This window comes from Podarcis raffonei, chromosome 2, assembly GCF_027172205.1.
Source record: "Podarcis raffonei isolate rPodRaf1 chromosome 2, rPodRaf1.pri, whole genome shotgun sequence".
Classification (NCBI taxonomy): Eukaryota; Metazoa; Chordata; class Lepidosauria; order Squamata; family Lacertidae; genus Podarcis; species Podarcis raffonei.
The window spans coordinates 24,346,310-24,363,437 of NC_070603.1; the positions used below are offsets into that span (position 1 = coordinate 24,346,310).

At 39.7% G+C, this 17,128-nt stretch overlaps 1 protein-coding gene across 6 annotated transcripts in view; it reads left to right on the plus strand.

The window, feature by feature from the left end:
* The window catches only part of CEP112 (centrosomal protein 112), a 217,310-nt gene that overhangs the window by 22,331 nt on the left and 177,851 nt on the right, over positions 1-17,128 (plus strand). For all 6 annotated transcript variants that reach the window (XM_053375363.1, XM_053375358.1, XM_053375361.1 and 3 more), the window contains 2 exons: positions 8,683-8,730; positions 8,825-8,902. In XM_053375363.1, the coding sequence (XP_053231338.1) occupies positions 8,683-8,730; positions 8,825-8,902 (126 nt within the window). The remainder of the gene's footprint in view (positions 1-8,682; positions 8,731-8,824; positions 8,903-17,128) is intronic.

Sequence of the window (17,128 nt, forward strand, 5' to 3'; positions counted from 1 at the left end):
CGGTTCTCAAATGAAATCCATTCTGGAAGCCCGTTTGGCTTCAGAAACGTTTGAAAATGGAAGCGTTTACCGGTACTTCCAGGTTTTCGGTGTTCGGGAACCGAAATGTACGAGAATGGAGGAGTTCAGGAACCGAGGTTCCACTGTAATGACATTTTGGGAAAATCCCATGCTGAAAGCATTAGTACTGGCTTGTTTGTTTGTTTTGAAGCACAGACAGCCTAAAAAATGTATGGCTCATATGTTTGCTTTTGTGTGTTACTGAGATGCAGATCAAGGAGACAATCAATGTATTTATTACAGTAAGATGAAAGGGATTGGCTGATAAAATGCACTAAATACTATATTAAACGGTGTGGGATATTCTCACACATTTGTATTTGCATACAAATTTAGTGTTTTTCTATTGATCTTTTTAACAATCGATTCAAGTTCTCGAGACTGAAGCAAGTAGATGTGCCTCTTTGATTAGATAGGTAACCTAATTGGATTTTCTGCCTCTCCTTCTGGCTGGCTCTGCCTTTGACCTCATGGTTTCTGGCTCTTGGTCTGTTAATTGGCTGTGTTTTTCCATAGAACAGTGTTTCACGTGGTTTTGTATAATTGCTGCTGTCCCTGGATAGCAATATGTTTCTTGTAGCACCAAAATGAGAACGATGCTCTTGAAAGAGTATGACAATATTTTTCGAGATGCGAGAACTTGGGAATCCAGTCCTGTTCTCATGTACAGTATTAGTTGTACAGGTTGTAGCAGGATTAAGTGCTAGAAAGAAGAGGTTTAATTCAGGACCCAAACACTTTTTACACTTGCATAAGTAATAGTGATGACATTGCAAAAGATTAAGGCTTGGACACAGCTGAACAGTCCTAGCACTTCCTCTGAAGCCTAGATTTATGAGAAATTAATCTGATTACTTCGGATTAGTTACAGTTCAGACTTAGGGGGCACCAGCATGTACTCTGGTTCTACTGGTGGATATTGATGTAGTGTCTATCTTAGGACAAGTCACAGATCAGTTGTCACAGAGGCACTTTTTGGGCAGCTTCCTCTTCAATATAACCTGCTGCCTGCACACACCCAATAAAAGCAAATGTGTTTATGACATATCTGTCTCTTGAGATAGAGGATAGTGATATGTTTTTAAGAGGCAAGTGCTTCCTGGAATTTTTTAGAAACAAAAAAAATGCGTTTTTTAAATGGATAGTATAATGTCCGAGTTTGGAGCCATTATACTGAAAATCAGGTGTCGTCATGCCAAAGTCACATTTGGTCTACCATCTTGATTCAGAATGGCATCTGGCATCCAATTGTCATGGAAACCCCCCAGCTTGGGAACCCTCATGCTGAATTTGGTGATGTTATTGAGACAGCCAAAACTATGTCATAAAACATGCAAAGTTAAATCAAAGTGATATTTAGGTTTGCCATCTTGATTGAAAATGGGATCCAGTTTCCAAATGTGGATAAAGACCACTTTTCCCACCTTGGGAATCCTTTTCCTGAGTTTGGTGATATCTCAAGAGACCCAGTGTGGTGTAGTGGTTAAGAGCGATAGAGTCGTAATCTGGTGAACCGGGTTCGCGTCTCTGTTCCTCCACGTGCAGCTGCTGGGTGACTTGGGGCCAGTCACACTTCTCTGAGGTCTCTCAGCCCCACTCACCTCACAGAGTGTTTGTTGTGGGGGAGGAAGGGAAAGGAGAATGTTAGCCGCTTTGAGACTCCTTCGGGTAGTGATAAAGCGGGATATCAAATCCAAACTCCTCCTCCTCCTCCTTCTCTTCTTCTTCTTAACTCAGAGAACAAAGGGAAAAATGGACAGACAAACTATTCTATACAATGTATAGTAGTTCCACTAAATATTGGCATCTATTTGCAAAATGTTTCATCATTGATTAATCTAGTGAAAACATGTGTATTTTAGTGTTTCCAAACCTTTAATAAGTATATTACCATTATATTGTCGTCATGATTATGCTTGGTTCTCTTAGATTCAAGTTTCTTTAAACTACGCTCTTTTGAGATTTCTCAAATATGAATGCACTGAATGGGGTATGCCCATGGAGAATGAGGTCCACTTGCACAACAAGACTCCCTCCCCAGAGCAGATTTAGGGGGGTAAATCTCAGGGTTCCTCAGGGTAGGAAAGGGGGGAAAGCCCCATTTAATTCAATAAGTTATAATTAACCATAAAATCAGAAAACTGACTTGTTGAAATAAAAGGTCTGTGTTGCTTTATAGGTTTTTTAAAAAACTTTTATTTAATTTCTGTGCTGCTTAATATATTAAACACATCTCTTTTTTTAAAAAAAATATTTATTAGCTTTTCACAGATTATAAAAACACAAATCACAACAAAAAACATAAACACACACAAAACACAAAAAACACCACATGTATAATTTCAAACCCTTTTTTCATAAAAGATTTTCCCGACCTCCTCATACCTCCCCTTACTGCATTCCAATCCCTAATTAATTTTGATCAACAAATCCTTCCCTAATTTCTAATAAATAAATTTTAACCTTTCTTTTCATATTACATAATGGTTACAGCATTCAACCTCATATTTTCCAAATCCACAACGTCTTAGCATTCCACAATTTTACAATGTTTCTTAAGATAGTCTTTAAATTTCTTCCATTCTTCTTCCGCTGTCTCTTTTCCCTGGTTATATTAAACACATCTCTAAGAGGTATGCAGAAAATTGAAGCAACAACAGACAACTTAAATAAAATGTTACAAAAAAGGTTACGATAATACAATGTTACTAATATATAAAAATCAGTATCAGTTCATTTTCCTTCTGACAGACCCTCCCTCTCAGCCTCTGGGTTCTCACACAGGGTCCAACAAATTCCCAGCTCACCCACAAAAGTCTCACAACTAGAAGAGTTCCTGGAAACAGCTGGCATCACCCTAGTCTCTCATACTAGACTTAATTTTTATGAGCAGGCCCAAGGTGGATGATACTTCCTTAAGCTACCCACAACTGCGTTCCATTCAACTGCACTCTCCACACCCACCCAGTTCCAGGTACAGCAAGTTTGTTGAGTTTCTTATTGGCTCCAAAGGATGGGGAAAAGGCCCCCTTCCACTCACAGCTCTTTCTTTACCCTTTGCCCTCTCCTCCTCCTCCATCTTATTAGATGCTGATTGCTGCTATGAGACATGCATGCATCACAGCCAAGAGGTTTTCTTTACTCAGCCTGATTAGGAATGAAAACCATGTTCCAGCTTAGCTGTTAAGGGACCTTGCTAGCATGCCCTGCCTTACACATTTTGATATTCAGTGTTATACCGATGGACTTCACCTGTTGGTTCTTTTCTTCAGAGTGTAAATACCGTATTTTTCGCACCATAGGACACACCTGACAATAGGACGCACCTTGTTTTAGAGGGGGGAGAACAAGAAAAAAACATTCTCCCCCTCTCTGCCCAGCGCCCCTTCAGCGAAGCGGCAGGAGGCGCTGCGCAGAGAGGGGGAGAACTTTCCCCCTCTTGTTTTCCCGCTCTAAAACAAGGTGCCGTTTAAGGTGCGTTCAGGCGGCTACCTTGGAAGCCTGGAGAGCGAGAGGGGTCGGTGTGCACTGACCCCTCTCGCTCTCCAGGCTTCAGGTTCCTTTCGACCTGCTCTTTGGGGCTGGCGGGGGGAAGCCCACCACCAGCCCCAAAGAGCAGGTCAGGGAGCAGTGGAAAGGCGCGGCGGAGAGGCTCCTGCCATAGCCGCGCGTCACCTCTCCAGCCGGGAGAGGGTTGCGGGGTGCTTCTTTAGCCCCGCGCGCGCTCTCCCGGCTGGAGAGGTGACACGCGGCTATAGAGGCTCCTGCCATAGCCGCGCGTCACCTCTCCAGCCGGGAGAGGGTTGCGGGGTGCTTCTTTAGCCCCGCGCGCGCTCTCCCGGCTGGAGAGGTGACGCACAGCTGTAGAGGCTCCTGCCATAGCCGCGCGTCACCTCTCCAGCCGGGAGAGGGTCGCGGGGCTATGGCGTCTTTGCTCCATAGGACGCACACACATTTCCCCTTCATTTTTGAAGGGGAAAAAGTGCGTCCTATGGAGCGAAAAATACGGTATGTTTCTCTCCTGTTCTCAAGTGTGTTGGTATTGTTTTATGATTTTATTCACAAATTATGGTTATATATTCTAATCATGTTTTGATACATTTTGAAAAGCAGTGGACATACGATCTTGACTAATTTTGCCTTTCGTAGTTGAAACTCTAATAGAAGATTATTAGTGCCTCTTCCTAAGCTTTTATTAACATATCTCATTGATACAGGACCACTGCAGATTAGACTTCGTGGTCTAGAATTTAAATTTGTAATGTGTAATAGAAAGGACTGACTGTCTACTGTTCTTTGGACTTAAAATAGTGCTCTGTTGGCAAGCCTATACATACTTGGGCTGCAACTAGTTTTGTTATTTTGTGCGTTTATTTTAGTATCCCAGATCTTACTATTCTGGCTTGCAAATAATATTATGCTAAGTAGTGTTGAAATCTCTCTATTAATCCTTTCTAGTGGGAGTGAAACTATGGATAGTTCCCAGCATCTGTTCTACCTTATGCTTAATAGCTACTTTTGCATGGTGCTTTCACTAACGCAAGGCAAAGGGCAACACACCAAGATTCTGAATTTTGAACTTGGGCTGACTTGCCAGTTCAATTTGTATGTAAAAGAATCTGTCTGTGCTGTATGTGTACAACAAGCACAACATCTTCTTGACACCAGTCAACAGGGAAAGAATTAATCTCCACTCAAATACTGAAGCAGTATGTGGATCCAGACTTATTGGAACAGACTTGTAGAAATCCATGTGGCTTAAGGTAGTTGTGATGAATTTCCTGTTCATTTCAATGGGTTTTCTCTAAGCATGCCTAAGTCTGGATTCAGCTCAAAATTTGTCATTAAAAGGAATGGCTGAGCTGAGGTTTAAATAAAGCAGGGATGAACAATGGCAGGGATTTGATTAGAGCAAGTAGGAAGTGACACAGGTCCTATGTGGCAGTTTAAAACAAGGTTTGAGTACATCAAGAAGAGTTTGAAAAGGCCCTGTTGTGTTAGATTTTTTTTGTGTTATCACTTTTATTTCTTCCTTTTTTAAAATTGTTTGCTTATTTTCTTGAAAAACAACCTCTCAGTGTTTCTCTATCCCTACTTTACTAGGACTTCTGTTGTTGTTTATAACAGCCACTTTTTTCCTTTCAGTGTACCTTCCTTCTCACTGTCCTCAAACGTCTCCCTCTTTTATTCCTCAGCTGCTACATGAGAGAGGGATAAAGGATACAAAGCCCTCAAATATACCATAGCACCTTCACACAACGTGTTTCACTCCTGGTGCTGTGTATTGTCTTCAACATGAAGTTCCAGGTTCAGTGTAGTAATTTAGAACATAATTTGTTAACAAGCATATACAGTGGTACCTCGGGTTACATGCGCTTCAGATTACAGACTCCTCTAACCCAGAAATAGTACCTCGGGTTAAGAACTTTGCTTCAGGATGAGAACAGAAATCGTGCAGCGGCAGCAGGAGGCCCCATTAGCTAAAGTGGTGCTTCAGGTTAAGAACAGTTTCAGGTTAAGAACGGACCTCCGGAATGAATTAAGTACTTAACCCGGGGTACCACTGTATGTACAACATCCACCAGCTGAACCTACCTTTCTCTAACTGAACCAACAAACTGGCTGACTTGCCTTTAGAAGTCTATTCATCTTAAAGATGCAACAATAAAAAACATCATGGGCTGTGTTCTAAGGGGGCTGCAGAATAGGAGAGGACAAAGGCATATAAAACGGGGTGGTCTGTGTGCAAGAGAGTGTTGGAAAAATGTGGGAGGAGAAGGTGAAAATCAGGGTGCAAAAAAGGAGTAGGAGGGGATGGTGGTTTCATATTTGAGAGGAAAGTGGATCGGGTGCTTAGTAGTTGCAAAGTGTGAGGGGAGGAAGATGCAGGAGGTTACCATGGGGATGAATTGTTTGCAAGAGGAGCTGCATAAAAGGAATGAGAGTGGGAGGCAGGCGTGGTCATGGGGCGAAGATAAAAATGGGTACGAAGCAGGGTGGCACAGCAGAAGTGGCTTCAGAAATGGGGTTGGAAAGGTGAATAATGAGCTTAGTAGTTGCATAGGGTGGGAAGGGGAAGTGCTAGGGGGTTAATGGGAGAATGACAGCAGGGTTGGCAGGCAGAGTGAGCTGGGGTGCAGCCCCCCAAGCAAAATACAGTGGTACCTTGGGTTAAGTACTTAATTCGTTCCGGAGGTTAGTTCTTAACCTGAAACTGTACTTAACCTGAAGCACCACTTTAGCTAATGGGGCCTCCTGCTGCCGCCGTGCCACCGGAGCACGATTTCTGTTCTCGTCCTGAAGCAAAGTTCTTAACCTGAGGTACTATTTTTGGGTTAGCGGAGTCTGTAACCTGAAGCGTATGTAACCCAAGGTACCACTGTACATAAAAAAACATTTTTATGTGCATATGTGTGCATGAATATATATTACATGTATAACATTATTGCGAACATCCAGTTGTAATATGTTGCTTGTCTAGCTCTGTAGAATAAGTAATGGAAAGATTAATGAATCTTAAACCTTTTACATTAAATCTTTCCAAGCAAGTCTTTGCATCTCAGGATACTTCAGTAGGCTGCAAAAACAGCCATTTTCCCCAATTTGGCAAATATGCTTCTGTTTGTATTTTTTTTGGAACTTAACATATTTTATGTTTGCTTGTGTGCCACTTTCTTTTTTTTAATTGGGTGATCCTGATTGTGACAGCCTTTTTGCCATGGTATTACTGGGGAAATGAGAAATTGTGAGGCTGAGTAGCTGGAAAGGAATGAGCATTCAGACACAGCGTGGTTTGCAGATCAGTTTGAGTGAATGTAATCCATAAGCTTATGGACTGGAGGAGCATTTAATTTCAAAGTGCTGCTCCCTCTCTCTCTACACTGGAAAATGCAAGACTTTGTGTAAAGGAACCACTCAGCCACATTCTGTTCATTTGTAAACAAGTGATGTTTACCTTTCCCACTTATAGCCTTACTTTATTTTAGAACTAGTTTATTGCATTTCATGCCAAATAAAATATGCAAAGCAGCTGTCAGTTTTCATTTCCATTAATAGCTGCATGTTTATTTGCATACTTCATTTTAAAAAATGAAAACTTTTTTAAGAAATTAAGTGCCTTTTATATGAGGGATGGGGATATGAAAAAATATACGTCCTGAATACTTAATCCTGTGTTAACCAATTTCTATAGAATTCTCATTGGAGTTGGTTGTGTCTTCATAAAGGGAAAGCAAGCAGGAAGATGTTTAAGACTATATCATATATTCAAAGTTTTATAAAGTATTTTCAAGCCAAAGTGCTATGCAATATAATAAAACCAAAGATGGGTCCTAGCTGCACCATTACAATATTGTCAGATAAAGACCTGTTTTCATGCTAAGCTTTAAAATGGCCTTCAGGTGATCCTTGTTTCATGGAACTAAATTTTACTGTACTATTCATCTATGTTGGCTAAATGGGAGGCACTGTAATTTGTTGGACAGGAGAGCTGAGTGGTGGTCCTTGAAGTTTTATCTAAGCAGTTGAAGTTTTATCTAAAAACAGAGCTATATTGTTGCCTTGAGTAAACTCTCCTCCCGCCCAAAATGCAAGATAGAAAATTTGAAAATAAATAAGCACATATGAAAGGAGCACCAAGAAGAATGGAAGAAATTCAAATATTATTTAGTTAAATATGCTAAGATAATGTAAGTAGAACTATTTGTAAGTACCAAATTGGCCTAGGAGTTAAATATGTTAAATTGTATAACATTATGGATAGAGAATAATATGAAAAGAAAGAAAGATGTTAATGGATTAAGTTTATTTCATTTGAAAGAAGTATTGGAAAACTGCTACAATGATTTATATGGAAACTCAGCTAGGGGGATTTGAGGAAGTCACCCAACAATGATAACAAAATTGGGATTTTAACAGCTAGGATAAATGTTTGTTTGTTTGTTTTATACTGTAATTTTTTTAATGTCTGTTATAAATTTGGAAAAGTAATAAAAAAAATTTGAAGGAAAAAAGAAAATATGTTTCTCCCTCACAACATCCCTTAAAAAATGTGTGTATTCCATTGCCTCCATTGCTGGCCTGAATCGAAAAGAAGGCTATCTTCAGTCCAAAATCACTAGTATTTCAAAACCAAATGGTTATAGTAGTAAGGAGGAAAGAAGCAGGACTTTATTTGGATATCAGAGGATCTTGGTTATTGTGGGGATAAAAAGGGGGCCATCAATTTAACCTTGAGGTCCTTGGAGGAAAGAAGGAATATAAATGAATGTCAGGGAGACATTGTGAGGATTACTTTTCCTCACATCAAACCTTTTAAAACTTTTCTTGCTTTTGGATCTCACCCCTCGAGGGCCTCAGGCAGGGAGTTAATGTCACAACTATCCTGTGAGGTAGTTTATCTGAGGGATTGTGACTTGTCTAAACTCAACCAGTAAGTTTAATGACTACGAGAGTTTGAATCCATTTTGTGATATTTAGGATATGACTTTCTTATGAAATGAGGACATTTCTATTAAACCAGGCATCTTGGAACTCACCGTTCTTCTGAATGCCACCTTTGAATATTAACAACATAATCAGAAAGATCTATGTATTTAACCTCTTGCAATTCCTCTCTTTCAGCTTGAAAACCCCAGATATTTACGTGAGAAACCTATACCATTTTCACTGGTAGGTTGTGTTTTTCTATTTTACTTTGTAAGAACTTCTAGTCTACAATTGCCCCAAAGGCAATGCAAAGTTGACTTTTTTATTTTTTCAATAGATGTCACCCAGGATAGGTATGAGGAAGCACAATACTTCTCAAGAGGAACAGGCATTTTCCCGCATGTTTGAAAAGGAGGTAATATATATGTATATATATTACTTGTGGGGCTAACAGTCTCATTTATTTGTTTTAGTGAATGTGTGAATGCCTGTCTTTTAAAGCAATAAAAATATGAAAAACAAAGGGTTGGATCCAGAGTTCCTATGACTAAAGTTCAAGAAGCTTCTTTGGATGACAGGCCTAGTACTAGAAGTGAAATAGAACAAGCATTTTAATGTGATAAATGTTGCTTCAGAACAGCCATCTTGAATCTCAGGCTCCTATTTGCTATGGGTTGGGGATGCTCATGGAAAGGGAGGGGAGGCCATTTTTACAGATTCCCTCTATAGCCTTCTGCCCCACCTCCCATGCTCTACTAGAGTGTCCTTACAGCATTCAAGCAAATACTTTTTGAGAGGGTGCTAGACCTTCTTCCAGTAATTACTGGAACCATTTAAACCCAATGACCCCAGTCCATCCTGCTGAGGTCCTTTAGGAGGATTCCATCTCCCAGGCCAGAATATCCACTAGGGCACCAAGGCAATTTCATCACCAAAGTGAGGCTGTGGAACCTGATAGAAATGGATTCAAGTAATCGCTTTCTTCCAGGAAAACCAATTTGTAGTTTAGTAATCTGGTTTTCAAAGAAAAGGCACAAAAAAGTCTTTGGATCCTGGCCACTATTTGAACAGAGCCTGATTGCATTAAAGAAATAGTGCCCTTGGTTATCTGTAGAACTAATGAACAGAAAGTCGTACTTGAATATTAAAAAACAGAAACTTGGCAAATAACTCATTTTATACTGAAGTTAATATAACCTGCTCTTGGACTTCTGTGGTTTTCTTTAAAACTGCAACATGACACATGGTTATATATTCATAAGTTCCACAGAAGTCGATAGGACTTAATTATGTGTAACTCTGCAGGATTTCAGCCAGTGTTTTCACAGATTAATTCAGGGAATGCAACCTATTTTTTTTTAAAGTATAATAGCAAGTTGTTCCGTTTGGGTTTTTTTTATAGTTTTGAGTCTATGTTGTTCTTGCTGGTGGCTGCTATTCTGGTACTTGCTCCCTTTTGGAATATATTATATAGAATAATTAAAAGTGACTGCTCCCTTTTGATGTCTTTGCCATACATGTAATGGAATCTTTATTTTCTGAGATGACATCTTGGTATTGAAATAAACATCCAGATTCTACCACATGTGTACATTTAAAGGAAGGAACCTCTCCTGAACCTGTTCATATACTGTATCTTAAGATTATTCTTAAATTTGTTGTGGTTTTGTGTCTCTTCCACACCCTGAGTTATTTTTTGTTGTCTGACGATAGCTCACATGTATTTTAGTGTGTGGTTTCTATAAGAAGCTTGCAAATACAACATGCTTTGGTATGTAGTTTAAGATGTGACTAAATGGCAACCTAGCTAAAAATGAACAGACATACGTAGTAAGCAGTCCCATGGTGAATGTATTGTGGTTTACCTTCTGCCTGTCCCACCCCAAAGTGTCAATACTTACTATGCAGAGTTCAGCTCAACTTTTCTGCTGAAAAGATGGCAGTGTTTTTCTGTACGTACATTTGGAATTGTGAATGGATTCATAATGAACATAAAGTATTGGCTTGGGAAGGAACATTCGTGACTAAAATAGGTTCATCTTGTATACAAGAAGTTCTCTGCTCTCTTCAGTTTGATAACTTTGTGATGTCCTGCATTCCTTGAAGCTAGGATCAGTAATTTCTTGTAACAACTGCATCTCATTTGTCAGAGTGCAGAATCTCAGAATAAATATTTTCTGCTTGAAGCACATTAATATTTATTTTGGTGCTGTAACCATGGCATGGCTCAGAACAAATTCTCTATTGTCCAGACCAGGGCCTCTCTATTGCTGTATATTGAACTATTGTTGCACATTGACATCACATGCAACATGATGAGTATGAGGCAGGTAGAGATGTGATTACAGAACACAACATTGAACTCCCCCATGCAACAAGCTGATGTGCAGGAAGCTCAATCCTACTAGGAAATGCCTAGACCCTGTTGAGGGAGGAATTCAGTCTTGCTCAGTTTACGTGTACTGAGAAATGGCTGGCACACCCAAGCTTTGTGCGGTATTCCCCCCCCCATTGGCAGGCCAACATTGAGAGGTATACGGAACAACCCACATGCCCACTTGACATCAAGATGGCATCAGGGATTGATACGTGAGTGGTCCCACCCACCTCTCAGTGTTGGCACACTGGGGTGAGGGAGATAAAGATCAGACTCACTGGCTCAAAAAGGTTTCCCACCTCTGCTGTACAGTGACTAACTGTGAAATGACTTGCTGTGAAGGTCAAAATGTACAATAAGCAGCAAGAGGAGTCTGGAATGAAAGACTTTAAAGAATAAATAAATCCCTACACAGCCATAGTCTCTGCTGGGTTACGTTAGGAAAATCAAAATGATCCAGCCATTGTGACTGGTATATGGCGATATTAGTAACCTATTTCACAGTATAAAACAATTCCTTCCAGTAGCACCTTAGAGACCAACTAAGTTGTTATTGGTATGAGCTGGAAGGAATTTTTTTTATTTTGTTTTGACTACGGCAGACCAACATGGCTACCTACCTGTAACTAGAACTATTTCACAGTGTTGTTAAGAATACAGAGGAAATATAGTGGAAAAGTGGAAGTTTCCATTCTTTTAATTACGGTATATTATCTAGCTCCTTACATTTCTTTTTGTTCTTTTTAACTTTTCTTTGTATCTATAAACAGTTAGCAGGTTTTAAGGAAATACAGTTGTGGTATTGCTTTGTTGTGTAAACTCAGTAATAACAAAGACCTTTTGCTTTATAGTACAAAAGTGTACTCAAAGATGAAACTTTATTCAAATGGAATGGTTCTAAATATAGGCCTTTTTCGGAATAGAAACTGATTGGCATCAAAATGGACTGGGTTAAATAGGATAACTGGCTCTTTGCTTTTAACCTTTCCCCTTCGTTCATAAACCATTCCTGCACCTGTTTTTACTCCCTAACAGCAAACACATGGCCTTCTTCAGTGATAGATCTCTGAAAATATGAAAGTTACCAACCAGCAGATTCTAGTAGCTCTTTTCTGTGTACTTTTGACATCAATTCCACTGTTGGATGACTGTCATCAATTAAAAACCATGGGTTCAAATAAGGAAAGAAGACACCAGCAAGAGCATACTGGTTTTCAACAGCTCTAGAGCAACTGAGAACAGATGGCAGAAGTGGTTCATTTTGAGAAATAGGAAAGTTTGCTTTGAACTCCACCCATCCTGAATGCCACCCACCCATAAAGAGAAGGGAGTAAAGTACTTATTTACGTTCTGAACAACATGAAACCAAAAAAGTTTCTGGAAATTAGTTTTTTAACTTGCGTAGAATAGAAAACAAGTCTAGCTGTATAATGCCAGTATGATTTTAGTAGTTATAAACAGCTTTCAAACAATTGATTTAGTTGATTTAAACTGTGGAGTTTTAGAGCCTTTTAGTGTTCCTGTTTAATTTTAAGGCTTCCATTCCGTGTTGTCATATTTTGGATTGCATCTTTAAAATTCTCTAATTTCCCCCCTTGGAAGTAAGGAATAAAGAAATGTATAATTTTTAACGAAACTTTTGCTAAGCAAAGATAAAGGTTTTCTATTTTTTTCTTAGTCTCACTTAAGGAAAAAATTAAATATTTTTGAAAGACAAGTTCCTGGCTGTTCTAGCACTGTGGTGCAAATATAAGAATGAACCAATTTCATGTTCTGGATACTTCATAGTTATTTTTACACAGTGTAATGCCATCTTGTGGTTGAATAATTGCATGTTAGGTGAAAGTACTGACTAAGTATTACTTTCATTACATCAAGGGTGCTTTATGACCATAGGGCAAATCAGGCTTTGACTGTGCTTTGATCCTCTGAATATTTCTTGCTGAGTGATGGACTTTGCTGTTACCTTTGTGGAAACTTAAGCAGCGTATGCTTCTGGGGGAAAATCTTTAGCTATCTTTCCGATTTAGAACTAGAATCCTAGTGCATCAAAGTAGCATTTGCAGCTGAAATATCTCACCTCTTTCTACCTTCAAATTTGAATCTTGATAGCTCACATGACCGGACAGATATTGCAAGTCTCTTACTGTGAATTTTCCCTCAGACTCCAGAAGAAAGTCACAAAACACCTGTTATCAGTTGATGTAAGACCACAACTTTTATTAAACACTATAACTGTAGGGTTACCCTTCCCATATCAAGACCTCCCTCTTCCTACTTGGAGCAGAGACCAAGTCAAGGGTATGCCCTAAACCATGCATTGGGCTGATGACTACCTGAGCTATCCAATGGAGAAGGGAAGGAGGGGTCCTCTACATGCATATGGAAATTGTCCAGGACCATAGTCTTTGCCTTCTACAACAGAAGCCACAGAATACCTCAGCAAGGCCATTGGACAGCAGGGTGGGTGGTACATTCAGCTGTGATCTGTGGGAGAGTTTCTTCTGCAAGTTCCAAAGGCCTCAGAAGCCTGCTTTCACAGTAACTTGGTAGAGGGATTTTAATTTGGCTGTTCCTGTTCTGTGGAGATGCAACAGGTGCCCACTATCTGGAAGCAACTGAAGATATTTTTGTTCCGACAGGCTTCCCTAGCTGTGTCTTCACCGTGTCTGCTTTGTATGGTTTTAGTTTTGTTTTAAATGTATTTGCTGGTTTTGTTCTTTTGAACTGTTCTAAATTATCTTCAATGTACAGTACCTTGAGCTTGAGAAAGCTGTTTAGAAACCAGTTAATAAATAAGTGGTGGTAGTAATAAAAATACACCCAACAGTATTCCCAGCCTGTCTCCATGACTCCATGTCAGACACAAACCCTCCTGTCTAGGTTGTAAGAGGAGAGGAATGAGATCCACTCTCATATTGGGACTTTTTCTGCCTATCCTCTCCTAGGTGCCCCTACATCTGCTCTGGAAAGTTGAGGGAGCTCCCATAACAAGTTTAGGGGGAAGGGGGAGATCCTGTTGCATAAGTGGACCTCAGTCTACACAAACACAACCCACTTTACTCTGTTGAATTCCACCCAGTGTTTTCAACATTGGTGGAAAGTATTGTGCTGCTGTTTCCAAGGGACAGTTTGGTCATCATTGTTGCCATCCTTTAATGTGATAGTTAAAAGGTAAAAGGTTTGGATATCAGAAGGCAAGTGGTATGGAGAGACAGAAACAGCAGAGGAGTGGTAGCCAATGTGGTGCACTTCAGATAATGTTGGACTTCAACTCACATCATTGTGGGCAATTGGCTATTCAGGCCAAGGTTGATGGATTGGGAACTGCACTCCCAAAATCTATGGAAGTCACCATGTTGGCTTACTAGAGGGTTAGACATTATTTGGACAGATGGGAACAGGTATGGATTCTTCATTTTTATTAATTTCCAGGGCATGGAAGGGAAACCTATTAAATTGACAGTGAATTATAGTTTATATCTGTTGATGGGGAGACATTCAGACAAAGCAAAAAACAAAAACTGCACAGCTGGACCATTCCTGGGTAAAGTGCATTACATGGGATTTAGCATCTTCATCTGGGGTAATCTGTTTGAAAAGTGTTTTTGGCAAAGTGACTTTATGTAAGTAAGGATTGTGGATGGGGGAGTGAAGACTTCTTGGGAATATAAACCTTTAGTTTAAAATATTTTTTCCCCAGGGTTGACATACATAAAACATTAGAAGCATAAAATCTTAGGTGGCATTTTCTTTTTGAAAACTCTCCAAACAGACATTTATATTAATAATGAATAGGTAATAGTTCTAAATTTTTAATTTTGAAGTACAAAAAGATGTAAATTTTTAAGTTTTCAAAACCAACACTCATAGGAATTTTAAGTGTTGCTTCTCTGTGGAAATTAAACGGCAAATGTAAAGGAAGGCTGTTTTTCCCCATTCAGGCTGCTTCCTCTTAAACTGCAGTAAATTTTGAATAAAAGGAATTGCGTTGTTTACTTCTTCAGCAAAACATCAATAAATTACCACCCAATCCTTAATAAACAAGCTTCCTAAAGGTGCCTTTGATGGGTAATTCCATTGTGACCAATCTAACATTTGTAAGCTGCTTTACAGAATGTTTTGTGTTTTAGCTACTTTTATTTCATTCCCATTAACATTAAACTCGTTGTGTTAATTGCCTTGATCCTCCCTACAAAAATAATCAAGAAGCATGCCAGTGGTAGTTTAAATGCTTTCTTGTTTTTGAAAGCTGTGACCCATGTCATTGAAGTCTTGCAACCTCAAGAATTTATCTGTAACTTAAGTGTTTTCTCTAAAAGTGGCAAATGACCCCTGGCTAATGTTATATGTGAGAATTTGTTGATAGAAACCCCCAAATAAGTTCCTCTAAAGCAAAATCTTGTGCATGTGACTCTTGGCTATGAATTCAAAAGTTGCAGACCAGCATCAAGCCCGTGTGAAAAGTTGTAACACCTTCAGGAATTTATACTTAGCTATGGCAACACCCTAATAATATGGTTCCGTTCAACTCAATATTTATCATTTCATTCATCATGTCACAGGAGTTCCCCCTTTTAAAAAGATTTCATACTAATGAATATCATATTGCATCGCCTGGCTAACAAATGTTCTTTTCATTGTGCCAGTCTCCAACTCAACAATAACAAAGTTGACCACTGACATCAGCACTTCAGTGACTGTTTCTGCTTCTGTGCTTTATTTCAGAATAATTCCATATACTATAGGGACATCATTCCCTGTGTTTGTGGTGTCTATTTTAAATTGTGTTTAAAAATCATTTACTCTTTGTGTTCAAGACTGCCTTAAACCTTTCACAGGGTGACAGGGCTTTTTTTCAGCAGGAACTCACTGTAACTCAGTCCTGGCACCTGTCAGGTGGACGCTATTGCCATTATAAGAGAACATGGGAGGCGCTCACTGTGAGCTCTGGCACCTATTTTTCCTAGAAAAATAGCACTGAGGCATGAGAGCTTGGCTTGCCAAACTTCCCCACTTAGGGCAAGCCATGACCGCCCACCTATACCTGATGCCATATTGATAAGGGCAGGGCTTGACTGAAAGGCTGGAGTCTGGAGGACTGTGGGCCCAAAATTGCTTTATCCAGCTCCCAAAGCACCCACCAAGCAGAGCCTTTGAAGCGCTGCACAAAGCAGGAACCCAGTGCTAAGCAGGCTATTTCCCCCTTCACATCAGATGATACAAAGGGAGAGAAATCTTGCTGAGTTCAGGTGCACTAAGCAAGATCTCCATGCTCCCATTAGGAGAGGGGGGATCCTTCTTGGTACTGGGCTCAGGAAATCAACTGGGCACTCCAGCAAGCTCATTCCATCCCAAACTCAGTGCAAAAAGGGAAGAGGGGGATAGTCCCTTCCCTTTTAAGTCAGATCTTCTTGTGATCTCAAAGAGCTCCAAAGGCTTGTGCCCACTTTTCTGTTAATAGGCCTGATCTTGCTGCAGTCTTAAAGGGGAGGGGGACGTGCAAATTCTTGCAAAAGCTTTGGTGGTCCCCCCCCTTTAAGATTGCAATGAGATTTGGCTTAAAAGAGACTCCCAAAGGCTTCTTCCCACTTTCCCTTTTAAGACCAATCTTGTTGCAATGGGAGTGAAAGGGATTTTGACATCAACTTTGGCCCATGAGACAGATCTTGATAAGAATCTGACCCACAGAGCCAGAAACGTAGCCCTCGTGATAAGGTATGGTCTTTGTGTGGTAAGAGTCGTCAGGTCCAGATATTTGGGCTACAGCTGGCCTGGAAAGGAATTGGTAAAACTTGGTCCAGTGTGGAAGTCCATTCCCACCATGTCTTGAATGGAGGATTGAACTAAATAACTTTAGTTTCACTTCTGCTCATGGTCTCAGGACTAGTTTGGTAGTCCCATGAGCATAAAAAGTGTCTGGTAACCCCACAAACCAAATGGAACTATTTTGAAATAAGTGGTTTATTGTTCAGTCCAAAGCTTAAGCAAGCAGAATATTATGAAAAACATAAAACAAGTTGATTTTTTTTAAAAAAATATTGTTTTATTTAAAAAGAAGCAAAGTGTGTGTGAGAGAGCACATAAAATCCATTTCATTGGTATCACTCTCAATAGCTTTAATTATAGGGAAAGAACAGATGTTTGACATCAGTAGTGTTTACATGCCCGTAAGGCTTAATTTCTTCATAGTTCTTTGTAAAGAGCATAAACAATGACAGAAACACAAAGGAATGAGCTGTGGCAATGATAAAAATTTTGCAC